The sequence below is a fragment of the Cervus elaphus genome, chromosome X, assembly GCF_910594005.1.
Source record: "Cervus elaphus chromosome X, mCerEla1.1, whole genome shotgun sequence".
NCBI lineage: Eukaryota > Metazoa > Chordata > Mammalia > Artiodactyla > Cervidae > Cervus > Cervus elaphus.
The window spans coordinates 54,826,960-54,854,496 of record NC_057848.1 but is presented as its reverse complement, the minus strand read 5'-3'; the positions used below and the strand labels follow the sequence as shown (position 1 = coordinate 54,854,496).

The 27,537-nt window shown below is 41.4% G+C and overlaps 2 protein-coding genes across 5 annotated transcripts in view; one reads left to right on the top strand and one right to left on the bottom strand.

Annotated features, from left to right (window-relative positions):
- Window positions 1–966: 966 nt before the first annotated feature.
- LOC122690315 (dihydropteridine reductase-like) lies at window positions 967–13,424 on the bottom strand. The gene is made up of 2 exons (XM_043897374.1): window positions 13,419–13,424; window positions 967–1,844 (listed from the first exon to the last, which is right to left on the bottom strand). The coding sequence occupies exons 1-2, from the start codon at window positions 13,422–13,424 to the stop codon at window positions 1,080–1,082; spliced, it is 771 nt and encodes a 256-aa protein (XP_043753309.1). The 3' UTR covers window positions 967–1,079.
- Window positions 13,425–24,479: 11,055 nt separating this feature from the next.
- Window positions 24,480–27,537, top strand: part of MBNL3 (muscleblind like splicing regulator 3) — a 117,363-nt gene continuing 114,305 nt past the window's right edge. For 2 of the 4 annotated variants that reach the window (XM_043896692.1, XM_043896693.1), the window contains exon 1: window positions 24,482–24,823. The gene's annotated coding sequence lies outside the window, so the exon portion shown is untranslated. Of the gene's footprint in view, window positions 24,824–25,376; window positions 25,721–27,537 lie in introns of those variants that run through there. The other 2 variants (XM_043896689.1, XM_043896691.1) reach the window with 2 other exon arrangements.

The window sequence follows — 27,537 nt, the reverse complement described above, 5'->3', positions numbered from 1 at the left end:
ATAATTACTATGTCTTCTTGAATGATCAACTCATGTATCATTATAAAATGTTCCTCTTTTTCTCCATTAACAGTTTTTGTCTTAAAGTCCATTTTGCATAGCCATTCTAGCTCTCTGTAATCATTTGTATGGTATATCATTTTACAGAACTCTGGAAATTAACGAAGACTTTCAGCTACCCAGAGTTCAGCAAAAGTTGTTTCTGAAAGTTTTTCCAGTTTTTTCATTGCTTTTAGGAAAGAAATTTCAGAGGTCCCCACTTTGTCATTTTTGCTGATGTCACTTCTTGATTCATTCTATAAGGACATTTAAATATTTTCCTAAGTATCAAGTTTTGGAATAATTTTGGTATTAATGTCTAATATTATTGTGTTGTGATCTGGAAACTTACTCCATATGAATAACTTTATTTTGTTAATTGATGGAAGTTTTTGCTTTAACCTGGAATTTAAGAATTAGAAAAATCCATATTTAACTGAAGTTTAAATGGAAGCCCACTTTAATTTCATTTTTTTTTTTTACCATAAATGAAGTGCATTTATTAGGAAGATAAATGCCACACCATTACAAGTAGTTCCCTTGGGCACTTAGCAATTTCACAGGAAAAAGACACCTTGATAGAGTTCACAGGATTTTGCTGATAACATAGAAGGAGTTTTAAGGCAGATGAATTCGAGGCCACAAAAACTACATCTGTGATACAGGCACAACATTCAGAAATGACTTAGGCTCCAAATGTCCCTGTTCCCAACAAATCTCTGAACAACTCGGTCGACAGCTTCTATCAGGGACTCAGACGCAGAGTCTCAAAAGCAATTCAATACAACACTGATGCAGAGGGGGTCGTCCTGAGACCTCGCCAAATCACATGGTTAACACTGACCCAGGGTGCTGTGTATAAGCCTCACATGCTTTTATTTCACACAAACTTGGACACTGTCCTAGGAGAACAAATGCACATTAGGCAAGAGGAAAACAGGACTTAGAATCACGTCCCACAATCAGGATTACAGAAAACGAGGGCCACATCGGCCACACGGATGGACTGCTGACTTTTCTGACAGACGGTGAAACGAGGCTTATAGATATGCTGTGGTAAGCTCCGTCTTCCCCTCCGCGGTCACCACCTGGATTAGGCTTCCTGAGCTTGGTCGGTTTTTCTCTGTGATCCAGTCATGGAAGGTTTCGACCAGGAACTCCAAGGGCATCCAGGAGCTGAAGTCGGCCTCGGGCATCGACTTCCTGTTCACTGGGGTGTCCAGGGTGACCGGGAACAGGGCAACGGCCGCAGCCCCGGGCGGCAGGCCGCTGTTCTTCCTGGCCAGGCTCCAGCAGAGCTGGTGAACCATGGCCTTGGCCATGCTGTAGCCGATCATCCCGGGCGTCCAGTCCAGGGCGGCCCTGGCCCCCGCCAAGGTCAGGAGGCCTCCTTCCTTGAGGTGCTTGGTGGCCAGGTGGCTGGAGATGGTGGATGTCCACATGATCTGCTTCCACATCAAGTCACAGTTTTTAAAGAGCGACTTGGACTTGGCATTGCCCCCAGCCCATCCTCCAGCCACACAAAGGATCGCATCCACCTTCTCTGTACCCAGGAGCTTTCCCACCTCAGCAGTCACCTGGTCGGCCTGCTCCGTGAACGAGTCTGTCATTTTAACCACGACGTTGGCACTGGCCTCTTCGTTCTCCTGCACGTCGATGCTGGCGACCCACCAGTTGCAGGCCCGGAAGGCCTGCACGCATCGCGAGCCCAGCGCGCCCCGGCCGCCGGCCGCCGTACACCAGCACCCGGCGCGCTTCGCCCGCTGCTGCTGCCGCCGCCGCCCCTCCGCTGCGCTCGGCTTCCGCTAATTTCATTTTTTGCTGAAACTTTTTCTTAAGTATATAAATTTACTTTCATGGACCACTCAGGACAGATATTAATGAATATCAACACAATAATTTTATGCTGATTGAAGATTTTGCAATGTTCAAGGGTTATCATTCAAACATGTGCTATGGTGTGTAACAGACCTGGATTCAAATACCAGGTCTGTTACTACTAACTATGTGAACTTGGACAAGTGACCTAACTTCATGGCCTTGGACAAGTGACTTAACATCACTAAGCCTCAGTTTTCTCATCTACAGAATTAAAATATGTGACTTTTTAAAAACAGAGTTATTGTCAAGATTAAACAAAATGGCAGATGTTCAGAATGACTGGAAGAGAGGATATGTGAAGAAATAAATGTAAAATGTTAGCCAGGGCCAGATCACAGAGATGGGCACACGGAAAGTGTTTCATAAACCTTTATTGCTTTCCCTATTTCCTTATATAGAAATCATAGGAAAATTGTAGAAAACTGTGCTCAATGTAAGACTAGGATATCCTTCCTTCCAGAAGATTTGGGGGGTATTTGTTAACGAAATTGGCTGACTTCCATCTGTTTTTTTGTTATTTGCTTCTTTCTGTGTAAAAGTTAATAACAGCAAGATTCCAGTAACTTGAAAGTTCTGATTGGTTGAGTTCCAATGAATTGAGTTTTTACCTACCACCAATAACTGAGAGTTGAGTTTAACTTGAGAAATAGCCTCATGATTCTTTGAGTATATTATTTGCAAAGGAAAAGTATTAACACTTATCACTCACTCAAAGACCTGTGATAAATTCTGTATTCGATTCTTTAAGGGTCTTGAGCAGCATTAAGTATTATACTTCTGACGAAGAAATTCATTCAGTAAAGTTTTCTTCAAATGAACTAAAATTAAGCTTCTCCATTCATTTAGCTTCCTTTGGTTAAATGTGTTTTGTGTTGAAATACCAGTAGAAGAAGAATAAAAGATCTTAAGTCAATTTGGGAGTAATTTAGGCACCATTATCAGTTACTGAGAATTCTTCTTTAATTATATTTAAATGTAGTCCTCTCTTCAAGGGTTTTAACCTCTTTTTAATAGCACCATTTGGCATTAACATAGGAAAAGTGAATCACTAGTAAATCTCAAGCCTCCTTATTCTACTTTTAAATTGACATTCACCTTTCTACTCTTTTAATCTGTCTAAATTCAAATGTTCATTCCTTTCATTTCCATTCTCTTCAACTCTTCCTTATGTGTTCCCTTATAGATATGACAGGAATACAATAGCATTGGTTTTATGTAGTGTGTAAATATGTATAAATACTTATGCCTACTTATCTATATACACATACATCTTATTCTTGAATGTCTGCTTTGGGGTCTATAAAATGTATCCACCTATCTCATTTATTTATCACAAAAGCCCTTTGAAATCAGTGCTTTTAACCCCAGTTTTTGTCTTTAGAAATAAGGGAGCCTAGATTTTCTTAATCCATCTTAAATTAAGTTTCTTACCCTTTCCTCACTATTTAAATATATTCTATATTTTTTAAACATAGAAATAAGTGTTGTCCCTTTGGGGGCTATGCATTTATTTATTACAGTGGGATTCTGAGGTTCCCACCATTTTGACCCACACTTTTGGGAACTGACTTCAGGACTTATTCTTAAGACTCTCGGTGGTATAAAAATTTGATCTTTTGAGAGTGGATTTAATTTTTGGAAAGGATATACTGTCTCCAAAAGCCAAGCCTGATGAGCAACTGGGAGGGGATCAAACTGGGTAATGCTGTTTTTGTTCATTGATAAGGTGTGAATCTGAAGGAATGAGTGTGCTTTTCTTGTATGATTCAGATACAGGCTCTAAAGGCATTTTCCCAAAGGTGCTCCAAAATGTGAAGTACTGGTACTGAAGAGGTTAATTTTGAAAGACAAAAGTCACTTGTTTTAAATACTGAGAATTTTATTGAAACAAAGTAGGCTCTTTGCTTTTTAGACAGGCAGTGGTCATTACAGGATAGGGGACCAGCCTGTTCTGTGATGATTCAAGTATAATTTTACCTTCACTGACCACACCTTCTATAGAACAAAGGCTCCAACCACTCAGTAGGAGTCACTTATTTTGAAAACTCCAGGCTTTGCCTACTTAAATAACACATAACCTCTTCAATCTCCTTAGTAAGCGCTGGATCAAAATGAAGAGTGGATTGAATGTCCTGCTGCTGTAGGAAATACCTTAATGAAGAGAAGTGCCTCTGTTAATTGGATTGAGGAATCTTAAAAGTTAGGTAACTTACTCCAAACCTCCCAAACATAAAGAACTGGTTGCATGTAGATTTATACCGTGCTAGTAGGACTGAGTTCTAGGACTAGAGTGCTAGTAGGACTGAGCCCTAGTAGAACTCAGTTCAGGACTGAGCAACAAATGTAATAGGCAACATTCAACATCCTTTTAATCCTGGGTGGCCACAGTGTGAAAAAGCACATTAAGGGTCCAGTGACAGAAACATGCTGGAAAATAAATAATGGGATTCAGGAGAAATCACACTCAGAAGCAGTTAGGAGCAGTCACAGCTCTGTGGCATCTTTCTTCTTTGCCACTGAAATGTAGCCAACGCTTCGTGCAGGGCATGCAGTCATGGCACAGTGCCTTTCCTGAGGGTCACTAGATTTTCCTATTCCTTTGAAGAAACCCTGATGCCTCTCCTTCTAATGCTTTGTCTGCAAAGTACAAGCATATAGAAATTAGCCTTGCTGGAGTTCTTAGAAGCTACAAACCCAGGGTTGCCAGCTTTGGGGTTTTCTATTATATTATGCAATGACACAATCAAGGTGCTCAGTTCTTGAACCATTATGCAGTAAAGGAGCACACAGGTACTCCTTTAAGAATGTCCACTAGTCATTCAAGTTTGTTCTGTGGCATATGTTTCCTTAAAAGAGAAAGAGCCCTTCAGAGGGATGGTACTGGCCAGAGAGGGCTACCACTAATGTATGCTTTGACAAGTGACTTTTACAGCTAAAGTTGGACTACTCTTTTCCTTCTGGCTTTGATCTAAGCCTTAGTCATTCATTACACATTATTATAAACCGTCGATTTAAATTCCACTGCCTTTCCTCATACTATCCTCCTTGGTCTTTCTAGGCCCATTAAAGGAATTGTTTCTTAGAAACAGTATGAAGAGAAGCCAACAGCCCTTCGATATCTCCATATTTCCTTCTTTCTCCACCTCTTACTGACCTCTCTCTCTCAAAATCACCTGCATTATGAAGTCTTCCATTTGTACCTGAGTGTGTGAACCTTTTAAATTTCACATAATACCAAAAGTATGTAAGAAAAAAACTTTAATAAATGTACTATTTAAGCACATGCCATTTTAAACGTTAACTTTTCCTCTGACCTTATGTAAAATGTAAAGATCTAAACAGTATCATAATCACCCTCCCACTTAATTGTCACCGAGGCAACCAGAACCTTCAAGCAAATGGCAAAAGTTTCCATTGCAGGTAAAATCTGGGGAAGCACTGCCCAGGAAGCCTGCATTCCAAAGCTGGCTGTCTAAGTCTTCCCACACATGGGAAACACTGAAGTTACTTAGAAATAGATTACATGTGCTAATTGCAGCCATCAATGGTTTTGGAAGAGAAGGGATTCTGTGACTTTCATCTGCTGATTGTGACACATTATTGGTTTGTGTGCATCTGGGGCAAAGGGTTCAGGGTGGTATAAAAAGGGTTGCGTTTACCAAAGAAATATTGCTCCATACAAGGATTGTCTTTAAGGTGCTAGAAAGTGGGTTTCTTTTTTTCTTTTTTTTAGAGTAAACAGTGACACAGACCAGCGGAGAAGTGCAAATGTCAATTTCTTTCTCTCTTTGCCTTATGAAATAGAAAAGCAAATCTTAGCCCTTAGGATGAAGTGGACAACGATGGAGGGTACTGGGGGAGGCAGCAAAAGGAATATGAGAGATTTAACACATTCATCTCTAATTTCCTACATTCTTCTGAATCATTCTGTTCTCTATTCTTGGACCTATACAAAATTTGGTTTTCATCAGTGTAGGGAAGTACTGATTCAGCTTGTCATGGGGACCTCTCAGAAGATATCTAGTCCAGCCCTTTTCATTATTCTTTTGTTCTTTCATGTGTTCTTTCCTTCATTTATTTACCAAACATTTAAAAACACTCACTCCATTCAAGGTGAAAGTGATACAAATATAGATAAGGCATAGTCCCTGCTCAGAAAGCGTTCACAGCCTAGTGGGAGAGGCAGAGATGTAATAATAGAAAGGGAAGGGATTGAGTTGTGTCCAAAGTACAGTGGGGGCACAAAAGGGAGAATGATTACTTTTTCCAAAGGAAGTTTAAATAATGATAATAATCCAAAGAGCAGGTGACACCATTACTGATGAAGAAAACGAAGCACAGAGAAGGGAGGTGAGTTGCCTAAAGTCTTGCGGGAGGCAGACTGTGACATCACCTTACCATTGTCATTGATGTCACACCTCAGCACAGTAATAGTAAGTTTTAGCCTTATTCCTATACATTAGTGAGGACACCTGAACCATTCACTCAAAGAACAACACAAACAAAATTATATTCTCCTGTGGAACACAGGATGCCAGAGAGAATGATTAGAGGGAAAGATTCAATACTTCCTCTCCTTTTACCTCTTCTTTCTTTTACCTCTCCCCAGGATTATTCTGCTCAGTCAGAGCTACCCAAGATAGCCTAAACTTGGGGCTTCATAAGTCTTTTTCTAAATAAGCTATCACCAAGGTTCACGGTGTATTTGTAAGAGTGAAGTCTTAGAGTTGGTAAAAGATTGTATTTCTAAACATCCATAGCTGAGAGCTTAGACCAATGAGTGCACATGTCACCCTCATCTGGGAGTAACAAGGCGTCCACTCTGCTGGGGCAGCATCAGTAGAGAGAAGTTTTACTGCATGAAAGGAAAACAGTCTTCCCTTCTCTCACATTAATCTAAACACCTCATTCCCCCACGATGCCACCCTCTGGAAACGTTACTCGAGTCACTTACAATACTGAATTCAAGGGGCTCCTTTATTAAGCCTTCATCTGAGCGTTTTGCTTCACAAGGTTTGAACATTAAGAAAAATAACAGCAACAGCAGACACAATCTGGTAATCTGGTAAGCTGTTTTTATCATTACTTGTTAATAATAAAGACAAAGTTAAGGAATAATTAGCTCACTTCTTTCTGTCGCATATTTGTGAAATAGGCCCATATCCCTTTTAGAGATAAGATATGTATATCAGAGGGCTTCCCAGGTGGCTTAGTGGTAAAGAACCCGCCTGCCAATGCAGCAGACCTGGGTTTCATCCCTGGGTTGGGAAGATCCTCTGGAGTAGGAAATGGCAACTCACTCCAGTATCCTTGCCTGGAAAATCCCATGGACAGAGGAGCCTGGTGGACTGCAGTACATAGGGTCACAAAAGAGTCGGACACAACTAAGCAACTAAAACAACAGCAACAACGTATATCAGAGGGAATAAGACGCTGGATGATTTCTCTAAGAATATGGAATATATCATAAATCAGTAGGGCTAGAGTCAACGACACAGACTCTCAAGGCAGGACTTGACTTCTTTTGGGTCACATTCCAATTAGAAAATAAAGCACATGTGTAAAATATGGAAGTGAATATGTGTCCTGCCCCTGTATTTTATAGCTCAGCAATTACAGGACTGTTGTACCAAAATAAATGTGTAAAAAAAAAATCCTTTTTCACATATTGTCATTTAAATGGGAATGCCAGCTGTGAAAAATAAAAGATTATGGTGTCTATTAGTTGTTTCTTCTCAGATTTTAGTTTTGTACGTATATGGCAAGAATTTATGTAAAACTTTCTGTGTGCTTACAGGGTTCTACAACTTCTAAAAGTTATAAACTCATTTGATCCTCAGAACTACCCTTGAAGTATAGAATATTATATCCCCAAATAACAGATACTAAACAAGTTTTTAAATTCAAATTTGTTAATAAAGAAACAGCTACAAAAAAAAAAAAAAAAGAAACAGCTACATATTAACCTCCCATGATCATTCCACATTCAAATGGAATAGACTAAGTTTTTCCAATAAAAATTGTTAGATTCATAAATATGTAGAAATTAAGCAACACACACTGAAAAACCAAAGGGTCAAAGAGGAAACAAAAGAAGTTAAAAGAAAACCATGACACAAATAAAAATGAAGGCACAATATACTGAAGCTTATGGGATGCAGCACAAGGAGTTCCATGAGGGAAGTTTATAGTGATAAATGCCTATATGTAGAAACAAAAAAGGTCTAAAATTAACAGCTTAACCTCACACCTCAAAGAACTAGAAAAAGAACAAACTAAGCCCAAAGTTAGCAGAAGAGAGGAGATGGCAATTATAGAGCAAAAATAAATGAAGCAGAGTTCAGAAGAACATTAGAAAACATCAATGAAGTGAAAAGGTTGTTTGTTTTTTTTTTCCAGAAGGTAAGCAAAATTGTCAAATCTTCAACTAAACTAAGAAAAAAAGTCATGAGAAAGAAGGAAATCCTACCATTTGCTACAACATAGATGAAACTTGAGGGAACTATGCTGAGTGAAATAAGTCAGACAGAGAAAGACAAATACTGTATGCTCTCACTTATGTATGGAATCTAAAACACTGAATCTCATTGAAGCAGAGAGTAGAATGGTGGTTCCCAGGGGCTGTTCGGAGAGGGAAATGGGAACGTGTTAGCTAAAAGGTTTGTGAGGAAAGTTCTGGAGATCTGCTATATACATACTATATACATACATAGCACCAGTGGCTAACAGTACTATACACTTACATTTTGATAAGAAAGTAGATCTTATAGTAAGTGTTCTTACTACCAAACAAATGACAACAATAAAATAACGAGGAAACTTAAGGAAGTGATGCATACTTCTATGGCCTTGATAGTGGTGGTGGTTTCATGGATATATATTTATCCCCGAGCTCATTTATTTGTATACATTAAATATGTCCAGCTTATTTTGTAACCAATAAACTTTTATTTTTTAAAAAAAAAAAACCTGTACTGCTTTCACAATAATAAAAGACAAAAAAGATGATTAAGAAAAATTACCAATTTTAATTTTTCTGGGAAGTCAATATTTATGGTATGTTCTTGATCTTGACTTGTCTCCAAGCTCTTCTCTTTGACAATGAAAATGTACTATCACTTGCTTTTTTGAAAGAATAAATATGGTGACTACCGTGTAATTACAGACTATATCTCAGGAGCAAAGATGGCTTGGGGTCCCTGTATCACGACATGCCAAAGCTGAATGCTATTTTATGCTCTATGTTCTCTTACCCAAGACTTAGACTGTCTTATTGGCTAATTTTACTTGTGTGAAAGAGGGAGACCAATGGATCCAGCTGCCAAGACAGACAGTGTGGACATGCCGTGCTGGGTTCATGCCGTAACTGGTGATCACACCTCAGTAGAACCTTGCAACATTTCTTGTAATCCCAGTGGGGCCTCCCCTGAGAGGAGACAGCAATTATGTGTAGTGGCTTTCAGATGTAAACAAATGTTCATGGGGGACTGGCTTTTAATCAGTCAAGTCGTTTCATTCATGGCTTGGGTCAAACTGGAATGAAGGTTTCTAATCAGGGAAATTGAGTGCATTCATTTACTGTGTCAGCCAGTGTTTTAAGAACTTAGGTACATTTCTCTTTTCCTTCAGAGATCTGACTGTACAATATATTTAAGGCTCAGAAAGCACTTTAGAAACAGACTGTATCTTAAAAATAACTCTATATCTCCTTTTGTACTTATCTCAAGTACACCAATATGCATTTGACCATTTTCCATTGCTATTATTTCTTATGACTCAGTGCCATATGCTGGAAAGGGGTAACATAGAATATTATGTTTTTACGGGAACTATGGTGGTACCATATTGCTTCTATTTCTCTGTCTCTATCTCTTACTAACTGCTCTTCAGAAAATGCTCTAAGATGATAACAACTGAGAAAATCATTTTAAAAATCCATAGAAAAGACATGTTAAAACTTTATATCAAAACGAGTTAGAAACCATAGTATCATTTCTTCATTCATTGGTTGGAATGAAACCAAAACTGTGCAAATGAATGGGCAGATGTGAAAAATGTGCGCTGTATACACCAAAGGATCCTAAACCATGATAACCTGCAATTCCCTTGTCTCACTGAAAATTTGGTAAGACCACAACTCCTCTGAAGGGCTGTGGGCAAGATGTCAATCCAAAACAAACAGGGATGCTAGGCACGTGGTGGCATAAAAAGAGGTAAGTCAAATCCTTAAGGAGAGCTGTATAAGCTAGTTTGGGAAATGAGATAACATGCAGAGGAAAAAAAAACCACCAAATCATTAGGCAAGCAGTCTGTGACTGAGTATTAAGCTGTGAATCAAAGTAGGGAATGGTTAGGGACAAGTTTTCTGGGAGATTGAAGACTTCAAGGAGTCCTTGCAGAAAAGTAAGATTTGGGTTCCTTGGAGGAGTCAAGAATTGTGCTAGGACTGAAACCCAGACAGTGTATTCAAATGCAGAGACATAACTTTGCCAACAAAGGTCTGTATACTCAAAGCTATGGTTTTTCTGGCAGTCATGTATAGATGTAAGAGTTGGACCATAAAGAAGGCTGAGTGCTGAAAAACTGATGCTTTTGAACTGTGGTGTTGGAGAAGACTCTTGAGAGTCCCTTAGACTGCAAGGAGATCCAACCAGTCCATCCTAAAGGAGATCAGTCCTGGGTGTTCATTGGAAGGACCGATGCCGAAGCTGAAGCTCCACTACTTTGGGCACCTGATGTTAAGAGCTGAATCATTGGAAAAGACCATGATGCTGGGAAAGATAGAAGGCAGGAGAAGAAGGGGCCGACAGAGGACGAGATGGTTGGATGGTATCACCAACTCGATGGACATGAACGTGAACAAGCTCTGGGAGATGGTGAAGGACAGGCAAGTCTGGTGTGCTGCAGTCCATGGGGTTGCAAAGAGTCAGACATGACTGAGCAACTGAACAACAATAGCACTCATCTAACATTCCATATGTGGTAGGCACACTTGTAAGTGCTTTGTAATTCATTTGTCATCATTCTATGAAGTAGGCACTATCATTACTCTCATTTTTACTGAAGAGGAAACTGAGGAACAGAGAGATTAAGTTACTTGCCCAAAACCACCCAGCTAATCAGTGGCAGAACCAGGATTCAAATCCAAACAGTTTAGATCCAAGTCAATGCACTTAGCCACTACAGTATGCTACAGTTTGCTGAACTTTTCTGAGATCAGTTTTCCCATTTAAAAAATACAGAAAATAATTCCTTTTGGTCCAATTGTGAGGAAAGATTAGACATTCAGCGAAAGTGCCTGGCACAAGGAAGGCACTCCATGAAAAGCTGCTGCTTTTCTTAATTTCCTCTCTTGGAAACTCAGCCTTTTCCTGGTTCTTAGAAGGAACCCTGACTTGGTATTTTCCAAAATACCTTTCCACTTGGATCTTCTACCCCTGCTTGATTCTTGAGCCCATCACTATAGTCCATTTGTTTTTTGAGTGCCCTCTTAGTACATATTATGTCCCCAGCCTCAAGTGCCTACCTCACTATATGGAGTAAGTAAACCTCCAGAATATAAGTCCTCCTGGTCAGTAGTTATAGAACCATCCCGGAAGCAATTGGAGACTTGTGTCTACTATAGGCACTTATGTACTCAGCAGGTACTTCATAAATATCTGTTGATTGTGTGCCTGGCTCTGTGCTATGTGATACACGGTATACAAAACAAATAGAAAAAAGAAAAGGAATACAAAACAGGATAAAGGGAGTAGGGAAGACAATAAGGGCCAAAGAGCTCTATCCTTCATCCAGGGGCAATGGAAATTGGATTAGTCCAGCTTTAGTCCTTAGTAGCCCTCAGCCTGCTTCCAGATTCCTTTTCTCTCTTCCTACCCCACCCCCCAGCACCATTTAGCCATCCTTCATCTGTTGGGTTGAGGCACCAGCTTCCAAGATCTAAATAATCTGATAAAAGTAACCTGTGCTAAAAGTGTTCATCTAGCTAACAAGTTAATGTGCTATTCTTCCTGGGTAATTTGTTCATTTAGAGAAGGGTTTTTTGAAGACATTATGGCATGATGGCAGGAAATTTCACATCTCTTTGCAGCCTGAAGAGGAAGAGAATGCCCTCCTCCAACCTAGGCTTTCAGGATTAGCCTTCGTCTGATCTCTGTGGTCATTTTCAAAATCTCTCTGGTGCCAATGCGACTGTCTGATGTCTTTTAATATGCCCCACCCAAGTGTGATTCAAAGGGAAAAACTCATGGTCCTCTTCTTTTGTATTTGGGATGCATGTGATCAGAGGTAAAGAATCTGCCTGCAGTGTAGGAGACTTGGGTTCAGTCCCCGGGTTGGGAAGATTTCCTGGAGAAGGAAATAGCAACTCACTCCAGTATTCTTACCTGGAGAATCCCATTAACAGAGGAGCCTGATGGGCTGCAGTCCACGGGGTTGCAAAAAAGGCAGACACGACTTAGCAACTGAACAACAATCTCTCTGGACCCAGGAAGAAAATTCTCCTGATTGCAAGAGGAGCTGAGAAATGGGCTATTTGTCCATGGATGAAATTAGCACTCTTGATCTGGTAGGCAGAATTGTAAGTGCTTTACCTATGTTATTATTTAATTCTCACCACAAACACCATGACACAGGTGCTATCTTTGTTTCTAGTTTAAAAAAACAAATCGAGGCACAAAGAGAGTAACTTGTTCAAGGTCACACTCTTAGTAAGTGAGCACAGGGAATGGGGCTGTAGGATCTGTACCTTTAATCATCACATTGTATCAATCAACATCTCAAATTTAAGTTTCCCTTCTTGAATAACAACAGCAGATGGACCAGACATAGTTACTGGCTCACAGCGACTCGCCGTTGAGGCACACATTCTCATGCCACGCCCCCGGTTTGCAGGCCAGAGACAGATCTCTCATCTGGCACTCTGACCTTGCTGGTAGGAGCTAGTAGGAGTTACTCTGGAGCTGATATCACCTTGTTCTTTTCTGTGTTGCACAAGATTGACAAGGAACTGGCCCTCAAGCTGTCCCTTCTCCAGTCCACACCAAAAAGGGAAGGCATGCTTAAACCCCAGTAGTTACTCTGAAGGTTTGGTAAGGAGCCATTCAAGTGTGACTAATCCTATTTTCTAAAAGTAAAAGGAAGATGTGCCAAATTATGCCTCCAGTATGACTATAGACAAGTCAGTCTTGTCTCTGTCACAGGCAGGCCTTCCAAATCTGCAATGGCCTCCACCTACTCTCACCAGTGGAGCACCTACTATGTTCCAGGCCCTGTAGGTGCTTTCAAACCTTCATCATATATAACACTATAATATATGCTACAAGGAAGGTTCTAGAATTTTCTGGATTTCATTCATGAGGAAATTGAGAGAGATTAAATATTGTCCGAGGTCACTATATTACCAATAGATATTTTTTAGCTTCTTGCTCATTTTCTGCCTTTGTTCATTACCATTCAGTATCATCTCAGGTTCCATGATTAAGGGTACTGGTTCATACCGACATTATATTAATAATATCATGAAAGTAAAAATGTGATGAGATCATAATTATTTTTTCAGAGATCATAATTATTGTACCAACGTGTTGCATGGAGGTTAGAGCATGTTTTAACATGAGTAAAAGTTAGATATTTGGCTGATTCATGTCAATGTACGGCAAAAACCACTACAATATTGTAAAGTAATTAGCCTCCAACTAATAAAAATAAATGGGAAAAAAATTAAAAATAAAAATAAAAAATAAAAAACCCTCGGAAATTGAAATAGGAAGGATTTCCTATACATGCAAATGTAAATCTTTTATGTTTACTGTTTTTTGTGTGGTGACAAATCTAATGAAATTATGATATGGAGTGTTTATCACTTCACATCGTTTAAAGCCTTGCAGAAGTATCTGATTTGGCCTTGGTCAGGCACAGATTGTTAAAAGACAATTCAACTTGGGTGCCTTCTAAAAAAAGAACTCAAATCCAATCAATTTGTCTCTCATTTTTAAAAATAGTTGCTTTACAATATTGTGAGTTTTTACTGTGCAGCAAAACGAATCAGCCATACGTATACATACATTGCCTCCCTTTTGGACTTCCTTCCCAGTCAAGTCAACACAGTACATTAAATAGAGTTCCCTGTGCTATACCAATGTTCATGCACTTTCAAAATGAACAAAAACAGGAGGACTTCCCTGGTGGTCCAGTGGTTAAGAATCCACCTGCCAATGCCCAGAACATGGGTTTGATCCCTGATCCAGGAGGATTCCATATGCCACAGTGCAACTAAAGCTGTGTGCCACAACCACTGAAGCCTGCATGCCCTAGAACCTGAGCTCTGCAATGAGAGAAGCCATAACAACATGAAGCCTGAGCTCTGCAGCTAGAGAGGAGCCCCTGCTTGCTGCAGCTAGAGAAAGCATGCTCGCAGCAAGGAAGACCCAGCACAGCCAAAAGTAAACTAATTTCAAAAATGAACAAAACCCATGTTTACATCAACACTTTAAAAGAATACATTTCTGTCTCATATTTTAACCATTCCAAGAGCAGAGGTAGAAGAAAAAAGCTAAGGAGCATAAAAAGGAAAAAACAAATGTGGAGTAAAACAGGTGATGGGCTTCCCAGGTGGCGCTAGTGGTAAAGAATCCATTTACCCATGCAGGAGACTCAAGAGACGTGGGTTTGATCCCTGGGTTGGGAAGATCCTCTGGAGGAGAAAATGGCACCCCACTCCAGTATTCTTACCTGGAGAATACCATGGACAGAGGGACCTGGTGGGCTACAGTCCATGGGGTCTCAAAGAGTTGGACATGACTGAGCAACTCACACACAAAGTGGGTGATAGAAGAGAAAAAGAGTTGAAATACAGAGAAATGAAGAAAGAGGCAGAGGGCCAGAGAAATATACATAAAAGGTAAAAGAACAGACGTTGAGAAATGCAGGGGAAGGCAGAAAGAAAAGGCAGAAGGTGAGAGAAATAAAAGCAGTTTATTTGATATAGAGGTCAAATATTTCTTGAATTTAATAGTGTTTTATTGGACAGATTGCCAAAATAATAAAAAAAATTTTAAATGTCCAGTATATATTAGGTTTATTAAAAAACCTAGATATAAATCTGTAGGTTTTCCTGATCATTATCCTTATGAATACTCATGGATGCATTTAAAGTGAAAAATCTAATCTTGCAGTGTAACCTTTAATCAATGTTATTTCTTGTACAATTTTCTGCTTTTCCACAGTGCTTAAATTATTTCATTGTATTAATATATAGTAAATAGCTCAATCATTCCCCTATTGTTGGATATTTAGGTTGTTTCAAGGTTTTTTGATATTCAAAATAAGCTGCTCTTTTTTCCCTTTCTTTTGAATTATTAGTTTAGGATCATTTCCCAGGGTTGGGATTCCTAGTTTGAGGACTATGAACATTTCTATGATTGTTGACCCAGTTAGCAATGCCATCGGCAACTTGAATGAGTCTGTTTTTCCAAAGCCTGTAGAGTATTGAGTTCTATATTGCTATTTTGGGCAATTAAATTAAATATCAAATGGTGCCTCCTAGTTAGAACAATATACAATTCTTCTAAGGTGATAATATTCTTTGACCACTTGTCCCTTGAGGATCTGGTAGTTGTCTTGTACAGACTTAGTACCTCTGTCTACAGTTTAGACGCTAGTTCTACATCTACGATCTTCCTAGCATGCTCTGGGCTCAGTAGTGTCCGACTCTTTGCGACCTTGTGGACTGCAGCTCGCCAGGCTCCTCTGTCCATGGGATTCTCCAGGCAGGAATACTGGAATGGGTTGCCATTTCCTTCTCCAGGGGATCTTACCAATCCTGGGATCTAACCCTAGTGTCTTATGTCTCCTGCATTGGCAGGTGTATTCTTTACCACTGAGTCACCTAGGAAGCCCCTCTTCCTAGCATTTCCACCATTTAATCTTAGTTTTGAAAATGGTTTTACATTGTTTTATTATGTTGTACTCTCCAACAAGTTTTTCCTTTACTATGTTTTCTATTACTTCAAGGGCTTCCCTGGTGGCTCAGCTGGTAAAGAATCCCCCCTGCAATGTGGGAGACCTGGGTATGATCCCTGGCTTGGGAAGAACCCCTGGAGAAGGGAAAGACTACCCCCTCCAGTATTCTGGCCTGGAGAATTCCATGGACTGTATAGTCCATGGGGTCGAAAAGAGTCGGACATGACTGAGTGACTTCTACTTTCACTATTACTTCAAAACTTTAAAAATTCCTATGAAAGTGAAAGTTGCACATGTCTCTTTGTGACCCCAAGTTCTCCAGGCCAGAACGCTGGATGCGGTAGCCTTTCCCTTCTCCAGGGGATCTTCCTAACCCAGGGATCAAACCCAGGTCTCCCACATTGCAGGCAGATTCTTTACCAGCTGAGCCACAAGGGAAGCCCAAGAATACTAGAGTGGGTAGCCTATCCCTTCTCCAGGGGATCTTCCTGACCCAGGAATTGAACCAGGGTCTCCTGCATTGCAGGGGGGTTCTTTACCAACTGAGCTATTAGGGAAGTCATAAAAAAAGTATAAGAAAAATTCCTATAGTTAAGTTAAATACTCTAGTTTATTCCTATTTTTTAAATTTTCTTTTAAAGAAAAATTTTTTAAATTAAAGAAAGTTTATTTAATTTTTTATTTCATGTAGGAAGAATCACTATATCTGGTAAGATAAAGCCTTCTGTTGATTCCTCTCCATACTCATGACCAGTTACCCCAGGTGAATTTACTTAATAATAGGTATTTTCCCATTGTTTTGTTACACTTTATTCATCACACATTCTATTCTTACATTTATTAGAGCCTTTTTCGAGGTTTCACTTTTGTGTTTACTGACCAATACTTCTGATTTTCATCTGAATTCTGCCGTTTCAACTAGTGTCAATTTATAACACATTCTAATATTTGATAATTCTTTTAGACTTTTGATTCCCTAGGATGGTGATGCACAGTTAATACTACAAATGAATGTGGTATCTTTTTTGGAATAAGAGAGAGCTTCATTTGAATAGTCTGCCTCTATAAATCAATTTGTGAAGTATTAGCTTACACCATTGGTCTTACCATTCAGAGACGTAGCATGACTTTACATTTATTCATATTTTATTTATCTCTGCCATTAAGATTTCACATTATTTCTTTTTCTAACACTCTTGAATATATTGACTTATTTCCAATTACCTTAGTTTTTTTTTTTTTGCTTTATTGGAAATGTGTTACTTTTCTGACTTAGTGATAGGTATTTTGATGTGCTGAACTCTAGTTTCGTCTAATCACTTGAAGTCAATTCTGTGGCTTTTCCAGGTATTTACTAATGTTATCTAAAAATTATCTATTTTTAATTTCTTCCTTTCCAGTACTTCTAATTTATTTTCATACCTTATTACCCAAACAAGAATTTCCAGAAACATCAAACTTATACATGAATAAAAGCTCTCTTGTTTAGGTGCAGTTTCTAGGAAATGACTTTGTTTTTCTAATAGGCAGGAGACTAATTCTTTGTTTTTTAAATACACATCCTTTATTATATTAAAGAGGTAGCTCACTATTCCTATATTTGAAAGATGTTAACTATAGGAAGGAGTTCAGTTCAGTTCAGTTTAGTTCAGTCGCCCAGTCGTGTCCGACTCTTTGCGATCCCATGAATCGCAGCACTCCAGGCCTCCCTGTCCATCACCACCTCCTGGAATTTACTCAAACTCATGTCCATCGAGTTGGTTATGCCATCCAGCCATCTCATCCTCTGTCATCCCCTTATCCTGCCCCCAATCCCTCCCAGCATCAGGGTCTTTTCCAATGAGTCAACTCTTTTTTTAAAATTTTTTTCCATTTATTTTTATTAGTTGGAGGCTAATTACTTTACAATATTGTAGTGGTTTTTGCCATACATTGACATGAATCAGCCATGGATTTACATGTATTCTCCATCCCCATCCCCCCTCTCACCTCCCTCTCTGCCCGATTCCTCTGGGTCTTCCCAGTGCACCAGGCCCGAGTACTTGTCTCATGCATCCAATGAGTCAACTCTTCGCATGAGGTGGCCAAAGTATTGGAGTTTCAGCTTCAGCATCAGTCCTACCAATGAACACCCAGGACTGTAGATTTTACCAAATGCCCTTTTGGCATTTACTGAGATGTCCACACATTTGTCAATAATATTGATATTTTTTACTAAAATCTTTACATTTCTGAGATAAACAATATGTGACCAAGGCTTAAAATTATTTTAGTACGATTCTATAATTTACTGGCATCATTTTGATAATGCCCACATCAGCGAGAGGCAGTATGGCATAGCAAGTGACTGAATTCAAATCTAACTGGACCCCACAACTGCTTAATTCAGTGAAAGTGAAGTCGCTCAGTCATGTCCGACTCTTTGCGACCCCATGGACTGTGACCTACCAGGTTCTTCCATCCATGGGATTTTCCAGGCAAGAATACTGGAGTGGGTTGCCATTTCCTTAATTCAGCACTGGGTTGTAATTAAAAGCATGGGCCCTATCGGCTGAGACAACTAATTTTAGATCCTGGTTCTGCCACCTAATAGCTTTGCTAGTTTCTTACTTTGGATTAGCCTCACTTTCCTGTTCTTAACTTGGGGACGTGATAATATTTACCTTATAGAGATTGTTGTGAGGATCAAATGAACTAACTTGTGAAAAATGCTTAGCACAGTGCCTGGCACGGAGTGTTTCCATATTAGATGGCTGCTATTATGAAGATTGGGGCTTCCCTGGTAGCTCAGACTGTAAAGAATCTGCAATGCAGGAGGCCTGAGTTTGATCCCTGTGTCGGGAAGATCCCCTGGAGACGAGAATGGCAACCCACTCCAGTGTTCTTGCCTGGAGAATTCCATGGACAGAGGAGCCTGGCGGGCTACAGTCCATGGGGTTGCAAAGAGTCAGACATGACTGAGCCACTAACACTTTCACTTTCATTTTAAAGATCATATTCCTAAGTGATAATAACCCATGTTTTTCATATCAGTTTATCTTTTGAATTTATTCTTATATTTGTGCATCATTTTTATCTGTATCATTCTTACTATATTCCCCTCTGAAGATAATTTTAAGAAATATACTGTACATTTCAAAACTCACGGATAATTTGTATAACATTATCTTTCAAAGGCTTGGGGAAGAAATTACCTTATAAATCCATTTGGCCTGGGTTTGTTTCAAAGAGAGTGATTCATTAAATTTCTGGTTTCTCATGTATATTATCAAGGGTGAAACAGATCACCAGCTCAGGTTGGATGCATGAGACAAGTGCTCGGGGTTGGTGCACTGGGAAGACCCAGAGGGATCGGGTAGAGAGGGAGGTGGGAGGGGGGATCGGGATGGGGAATACATGTAAATTCACGGCTGATTCATGTCAATGTATGGCAAAAGCCACTACAATAATGTAAAGTAATTAGCCTCCAACTAATAAAAATAAATGGAAAAAAATTTTCTGGTTTCTTCTCTGTTTATGAGAATATATTCAGGTAATTCTGACAATCTTGTCAAAGTGAAAAAAACCTGAATTTCAGAAATTTTCTTTCCAACCTGAGAACTGTTGATCTACTTATCTATCTTTGCAATGATTTCAGAATGCAACTTATCACTCCTTCTGTAAGAAATACAGTCTTCATCACTTTACAAAGGGGTTACCTTGGAAGCTGACATTTATTTGATTGTCTAAACCTTTTTAACAACTAGACTCTGATGGGTTTTATTTTCCTGTTTATCTAATCAGAACTTTGTGTGAATCTCTCAATTCCTAACTACGAATGGAAAATGGAAAAGACTTTTCAGAAATGGATGAAAAATTAGTGTCTGTAGCCCTTCAGTTCAGTTCAGTTGGCTCTTTGCGATCTCATGGACTGCAGCACTCCAGGCTTCCCTGTCCATCGCCAACTCCCAGAGCCTGCTCAAACTCATGTCCATCGAGTTGGTGATGCCATCTGACTATCTCATCCTCTGGCGTCCCCATCTCCTCCTGCCTTCAATCTTTCCCAGCATCAGAGTCTTTTCAATGAGTCAGTTATTCACATCAAGTGACCAAAGTATTGAAGCATCAGCTTTAGCATCAGTCCTTCAAATGAGTATTCAGGGTTGATTTCCTTTAGGATTGACTGGCCTGATCTCCTTGCAGTCCTAGGGACTCTCAAGTCTTCTCCAACACCACAGTTCAAAAGCATCAATTCTTCGGAGCTCAGCTTTCTTTATTGCCCAATCCTCACACCCATACATGACTACTGGAAAAACCACAGCTTTGACAAGACAGACCTTTGTCGGCAAAGTAATGTCTCTGCTTTTTAATATGCTGTCTAAGTTGGTCATAACTTTCCTTCCAAGGAACAAGCGTCTTTTAATTTCATGGCTGCAGTCACCATCGGCAATGATTTTGGAGCCCCCAAAAATAAAGTCTCTGTTTCCATTGTTTCCCCATCTATTTGCCATGAAGTGATGGGACCAGATGCCATGATCTTTGTTTTTTGAATGTTGAGTTTTAAGTCAGCTTTTTCACTCTCTTCTTTCACTTTCATCAAAGGGCTCTTTAGTTCCTCTTCGCTTTCTGCCATAAGGGTGGTGTCATCTGCATATCTGAAGTTATTGATATTTCTCCCAGCAATCTTGATTCCAGCTTGTGCTTCATCCAGACCAGCATTTCACATGATGTACTCTGCATATAAGTTAAATAAGCAGGGTGACAATATACAGCTTTGACATACCCCTTTTCCTATTTGGAACCAGTCTGTTGTTTCATGTCCAGTTCTAACTGTTGCTTCTTGACCTGCATACAGATTTCTCAGGAGGCAGGTCAGGTGGTCTGGTATTCCCATCTAAGACTTTTCCAGTTTGTTGTGATCCACACAGTCAAAGACTTTGGCATAGTCAATAAAGCAGAAGTAGATGTTTTTCTGGAACTCTCTTGCTTTTTCTATGATCCAGTGGATGTTTGCAATTTGATCTCTTGTTCCTCTGCCTTTTCTAACTCCATCTTGAACATCTGGTAGTTCTTGGTTCATGTACTGTTGAAGCCTAGCTTGCAGAATTTTGAGCATTACTTTGCTAGCATGTGAAATGAGTGCAATTGTGTGGTAGTTTGAAGATTCTTTGTCATTGCCTTTCTTTGGGCTTGGAATGAAAACGGACTTTTTCCAGTCCTGTGGCCACTGCCAAGTTTTCCAAATTGGATGGCACGTTGAGGACAGCACTTTCAAAGTGTCATCTTTTAGGATTTGAAATAGCTAAGCTGGAATTCCATCACCTCCACTAGCTTTGTTCATAGTGATGCTTCCTAAAGCCCACTTGACTTCACATTCCAGGATGTCTGGCTCTAGGTGAGTGATCACACCTCGTGGTTATCTGGGCCATGAAGATCTTTTTTGTATAATTCTTCTGTGTAGTCTTGCCACCTCTTCTTAGTATCTTCCACTTGTGTTAGGTCCATACTGTTTCTGTCCTTTATTGTGCCCATCTTTGCATGAAATGATACCTTGGTATCTCTAATTTTCTTGAAGAGATTTCTAGTCTTTCCCATTCTACCGTTTTCCTCTATTTTTTTTTGCATTGGTCACTTAGGAAGGCTTTGTTATCTCCCCTTGCTATTCTTTGGAACTCTGCATTCAGACAGATATATCTCCTTTTGTCCTTTGCCTTTCGCTTCTCTTCTTTTCTCAGCTATTTGTAAGGACTGCTCAGACAACCATTATGCCTTTTTGCATTTCTCTTTCTTGGGGATGGTTTTGATCACCACCTCCTGTCCATAGTTCTTCAGGCACTTTGTCTATCTAACAAACAGATTCAAGGGATTAGATCTGATAGACAGGAGTGCCTGTAGCCCTTCAGTCACCCTTAAATAGCCAGAGACTTCTGTATGGAGTCACTGCAAATAGTGTTGTGGGCTGTAGGCTGTGGAGCTGTCGCTGGAACACAGCAGCAGCAAACAGTACTATTTGCTAATAATAACAGGTGACTATTACACAAGTTCAAAAGAGGAAGGTGATGTTTCACATTTCTGTGCATAGCATGACCCTGCCCGCATGTCTAGCAGTATCAGCTGACCATCTTTTAAAAAGAATAATGAGTTATGTGACTTAGCAAAGGGGTAAAAGCATAATTCTGATAGAATAAATTGAGAGTTCAAAAATCCCTCAGAAGCATGGTGCACTGATATATGAGAGAGTTTAACTTTTCACCTATTCAGCATCTTTAAAAAAATACAGCAACATTTGTTCAGCGGTGGATTACAATAATCCTTTTGTTACTAAACCATTACATAACTTTTAGAATTCTTTCCTGTATCAGTCAAAGTTAATTAGATTTATTGGAAGAACATGCCACTTGAGAGGCTTCTACATCCTTACCTCCAGTCTTAGCTTTTACATCTGTATGTGTACTGTTAAGGCATTGTGACAATACGGACAGTATGTTCCCTAAGTGTGTTTAAATGTTTGGTTACCCACCTCTATTTGACTGACGGGGGGAAAGTGAAGATCCATCAGGACTAGTGGTTCTGAGGCTAGCCCAAAATGCAGGGGGAAAAGAAGTGTTAAGTATTCAGAGACTATAATGTACATACATTAAGAACTCATCTAGTGGATCAGTGAGTATACAACTTAATTTTTCCTGGGTCATGCCCCCAATCATGCCTAAGGAAAAGAAAAGGTTGTCTAGCTCTACCCACTCTACTAAATTGGAAAGTAATTCCAAGGTGAGTCTACCCCTGAGAGTAAATGGATCCTTTTAAAATGCTGAGGGGAGGGGACAGCAATTTCCTACGGCCTTCGAAAACACTCCCTAATGAACCAGTAGCATGGAAATTTGCCTACCTTCATTTGTCACACCATCCTGGATACAAGGAGGACAGTTTACCAGGCTCAAATTTGCTTATAAGGTTTTTCTTCCCTTCAGTGTGGAGAAGAGAGAATAATAGTCTCATTTGCAACTTTCAACAGTCAAAAATGTCCAGCAAGAGACGGTGTTGAAGCTGTGCTACCCAGAGAACCACCAAGCTGTCCTATGTGACCTGAAATTTATGATAAAACAATTATTTCAGCCATGCAGTAACAATAAAATCAAGCCAGCTTGTGTGGAATTAGGGAAAGCCAAAGTGTCCCATAGGAGATGTGGTTTGCAATGGTGGGCAGAGGTAAGGGAACTGGTATTGACCCAAGTTACCTTTAGTATAAAGAGTCCTTTGTTGACTCGCTGTGATAACAGTTCCTCATTTGTTAGATCATTGGGTATAGAGTTATATAATTCAGCCTTGCCCTTCTCTCCTGCCTACTGCGGTAGCCAACACCTCCTACTTTTAGTCTCTGGACTGCAAAAGCCACTTCCTATACATCAGCCAAATTTGACTTTTAGAGTAGGGCAGGTCATTTGGTAAGTTGGAAGGGAGGTGGGGAAAGGTGGCTAGGAATTAAAGTCTCTCGCCCCCCCTTCCTTTCAAATAACTAGAAACTCCTGCCTTTTGTTTGACTCATGCTTAGGATTCTACTCGGTATTACAAACCTATCAGACACCACCCTGCACGTTGTCCTGATAATTTTCCCAATGCTTGTCAAATGCCACAGAGGGTTTTTCTCTATTATTTAAAGGGCAGTTTGTGCCAGTGTTCTTCCAACCATTATGATCCTGCTCCTATTATCTCACATTTAACAGAGATTGATTTCTTGCCTAATATTAGCTGGAGAGTTCTATTTGGATCAGTCCGGTAGAATTTTTAAAAATGTAATTAGCCTGAGAATTCACCCCACTCTTCGATTTAACTGCTGCTTGAATACCTCCTGTGACGTTTCTGCACTTTCTGCAGGGCATGTGGAACTCTGTTACTGGGGTGAAGCAGTTCATGGCAGGAGAGCAGCCCATGAATTGCTATGAGCTTGTCACGGAGGATCCTGCATATACGTATGTTTCAGACTACAATTGTCCTCCTAAGATTAAATAAAAGCATGTGTTGATTACCGTTGGGCTCCAGTTAAGGAACAGCTGGTGTTCCTATCACACTTGCATTAAAAAGAAACTTGTAATTTAGCTATCCATATGTACATTTTTTGAAAAAATCCAAATATATAATTGCATTTGCTTTGTCCACTTGTCATTCAAAAGTACCTGGAACTCTACCTTAGGGGTCCTCCTACCCTTCAAACTCCGTTAAAGAGGGGGACTATTCGTACAGACCAACATTGCCCTTTCTGAGATCAAGGTTTTAAAGGGAAATAAAGGATTTGCAGAAAAGAGAGGACTCAGGAAGGCAGCTGATAAGTGTTGGTGAGTATATAAATAAATATGTATTTTGCCTTCCGTGGGCCGACGTATTTATTGACTGCGGTCATTTTTGGAATTACCTATTTAATCTCATAGCCAGAGTGTCTGGAAGCGTCCAGCTTTGAACCGCACTGCACTGCTCATTGGCAGCTCAGCTCGTGCAGCTCACAAACTTTGCTGCCTCCCTCCCCCTCCCCCTCCCCCACCCCCACCCCCACCGCCTTCCCCTCTGGGACAGTGTGCAAGTTCTGTTTGTTCCCGCTTTTGTAAAACCTGCGCGTTATGATTTGCTGCCCCAGCCCCTTCCCTTAATAATGAAATGGCAAAAAGCCCTTGCAGTGGGGGCTGGGCCGGCCGGCTGGGGGAAGGGGCGCCACACCCCCTGAGAATAAAGCCCGCGCTCGGCTCCACGAGACCCGTGAGCTGAAGAAAGACTCCACCGATATACAGAGTGCTACAGAAAGAGTGTGCCAGCCCTCGGAGCGAGCGGGATCTGGAGCGCGACTTTTTGGCGCTCTCCCGGAGCAGCGAGGGAGGCGGAGGACAGAGAGTCCCGGGCTGGGCGCGAAGTGGGGGGCCGCACGCCGCTGCATTCCCGCCGCGTCTGGAGCTGGGAGCCACGGGCGCCGGGCCAGGTGAGGTCGGCGAGGCCGGTGCGGGGCCGGTGCGGGGCGCGCCGCGCTACCTGGCCGGGCGGGGCCGCGCGCCGCTTCCCAGCCCGCCGGAGTTGGGCGGGAGTTGCCGCTGGGGCGCCGGGAGTCCCCTTGCCGGCGCCGCGCCCTCGGCGCGCCGCGCGTGTGCCGGGCGCGGGGCCCCGCGAGGGCCGCCGGGTGGCCGGGCGCTGCCCAGGACCGGCCGGACAGCCGGCCGGCCGGCGGAGGGCACGCCTTTGGCTGCGGCCGGGCGGGGTTTGGTCCCGGGTTGCCATGGCAGCCGATCGCCGGGCCCGGAGCCCCGCGCCCGCCCGCCCGCCGCCGGGGAGCCGGGGAGCGCGAGGTGTGCTCCAAGTGGACTGAACCAAGCGCTAGGGAGGCGCGGGGAGGGCCGGCCCCAGTCCCCCACTGTCCCCCAGCCCGCCGGCGGGCCCCAGCGAAGGGTCCCGGAACAGTGGAGGACAAGAAAATCCTCCGGTCTCTGGACCCGCAAAGAGGCTCGCCCGAGCCCGGGGGGTGGCGGGGGCGGGGAGGGGGTCGGAGGGATGTCGCCTGCGGCCGGCTGTCCTGTACGCGTCTCTCACTTGACATTTTCTACCCCACCGCGGCCGACTCGAAGCCGGGTTGCTCGTCCCAGCCCCGAAGTTCTGTAGGTGGGGCGGGCTTTAATTTGCTTATATCTAATGATTTCGGGAGCCTCGCTTTAAAATGGCGGCATTGGGTAGTCACCCGTGCTAGAGGCTCTCCCCGCACCGGGGCCACCTCGCGCAGCGCGGCTTCTGCTTCTGCTGCTAACAGATGGCGCGTGCCGCTGCCCCCGCCACCGCCGCCGCTGAGAGCGGGACCCCTTAGCCCCTGGGTTCGCGCTAGCAGCAGAAGGTAAGGCCGGCCAGGAGTTGGGGCTGCCGAGCGTGGCTGCCTTTCTAGGGCGCCAGCGAAATCGAACGCCTTTTAAACTTTATTTTTCAAAATGGCAAGTAGAAGGAAAAGTCATCCTGCAACTTTGTTAACGTTAGGGGCTTTCATCTTTCTTCTTTTTCTGCTTCCCTCTTTCTCCTTCCTTTATATGTCTGTATGGCATATATGATGCGTGTTTTGTCATTGAAAGGAACTTCGTGTACGGCATACCATCCGCAAGTGCTTCTAGGCGCTCACGTCCCAGGGGCGGTGCGCTAACGTGGGCAGTGCCCCAGCTTTCCTGCTGCGCGGTCTGGTCTCACTTCCCGCTGCGGAGCAACACATTTAGGCAGCTTGCTTTTACTATCGGCATCCGAAAGGGCCTGAAGGTAGATTTCAGGAGACTCTTGAAAAGAGAACTTTCATTTTTAGCGTTCACACGATAAGCTTTTATGGTTAGACAATGAAATTAAATCAAGACCAGCAACCCAAGTTAACATTCAGTGATTCAGTTGTGTAGGTTTATCGTTAGTAGACCTACTGTGTTTTTTTCTGTCTGCTGACCATTAGTTTATATAGATTAATACAACAGTGAGGGTGAATTTATTGATGCTGTAATTAGGATAGCGTGTTTTCCAAAAGTTCTTTTTTTGAGATGTTCCTAAATTGCTGGTGTTTTTGAATTGGGTATGAATCCTCACAGCATAATGCCACAGGTTAATTGACGGGAAAGCACCAATTAAAACGAAACTTGCAAGATTTAATTTTGAAATGATTGCTAATTTTTCACTATGTTGACACCTTGGTTTAATAAGTCTTTGGGTAGTTACTGGTATAATGGTTGGAAAGTGGACTGTTGAATAGCTGTACTAATGACTAGACGTCAGTGTTTAATACAGTTCACCTGAGGTTTTTTTTTTTTCCCTCTGATGAAAGGCATATTGACCATGGAGCTTACCAGCGCCCTCGGATTTTTCTAGTTATATTCACATTTTTCCATTTTTCCTACGAGAAATCTAGTCCTTAATGTTTAAATACTTTTAAACATTGTTTTTAAAATGTTTCTCAATATGTAATACTTCAGGGAGATGCTTTCATATTTATTGAAACTTCCCTGAACATAGCCTAAAAGGGCTTCTACCCATAACCCAGGTGATATTATTCTACCTCTGTCCACTTTTGACTTCTCCCAAAGCAATAGGAGCAACTTGGCTGGCAGATTCTCCTGTTATTAAAATCAACTAGCTCCCGAGGAGTGGTGGGGGTAAAGAGATTGTTTTGCACCTGTTCGGAATGCTGCAGTTTTCCTGTCCAGGTGCTGTGGTGTGCCTAGAAAGAACTGAACTGTTTGCAGTGGAATTTACTGTATAATCCATTTTTCAGATTATTGGTGGCAGAAGTGTTTAGGGAAGTTCATTACTTCACATCCGAAAGGAGAGTTCCTCTTGCAGGTAGAGAAATAGATAAGCTGCATTTGTGCAAGAGAGCAGGGATGTCACAAAGGACCTTCTCCAGTTTTTAGTGATTACATCCTTAGACTCCAGTTCATGAAGCTTTGCTTCCTCACGTGCTGCCTTGTTGCTGAATGACTTTGGGCAAATGCATCCTTAAAAGAGTGGGGTGGGGGGGCTAAACCTTGGGGCCAGAATAGATAAGCTGAACACGTGTCAGAGACATTATGAAGACATTTTGCCAGTTAAACATTCAGTGGCTTCCTAGACTGATGAGATTGGAGACCTTGTATGAAAACATAAGCAAAGGAGTTTGTCAGAAAAAAAATATATTTTGAGAGAGAATTG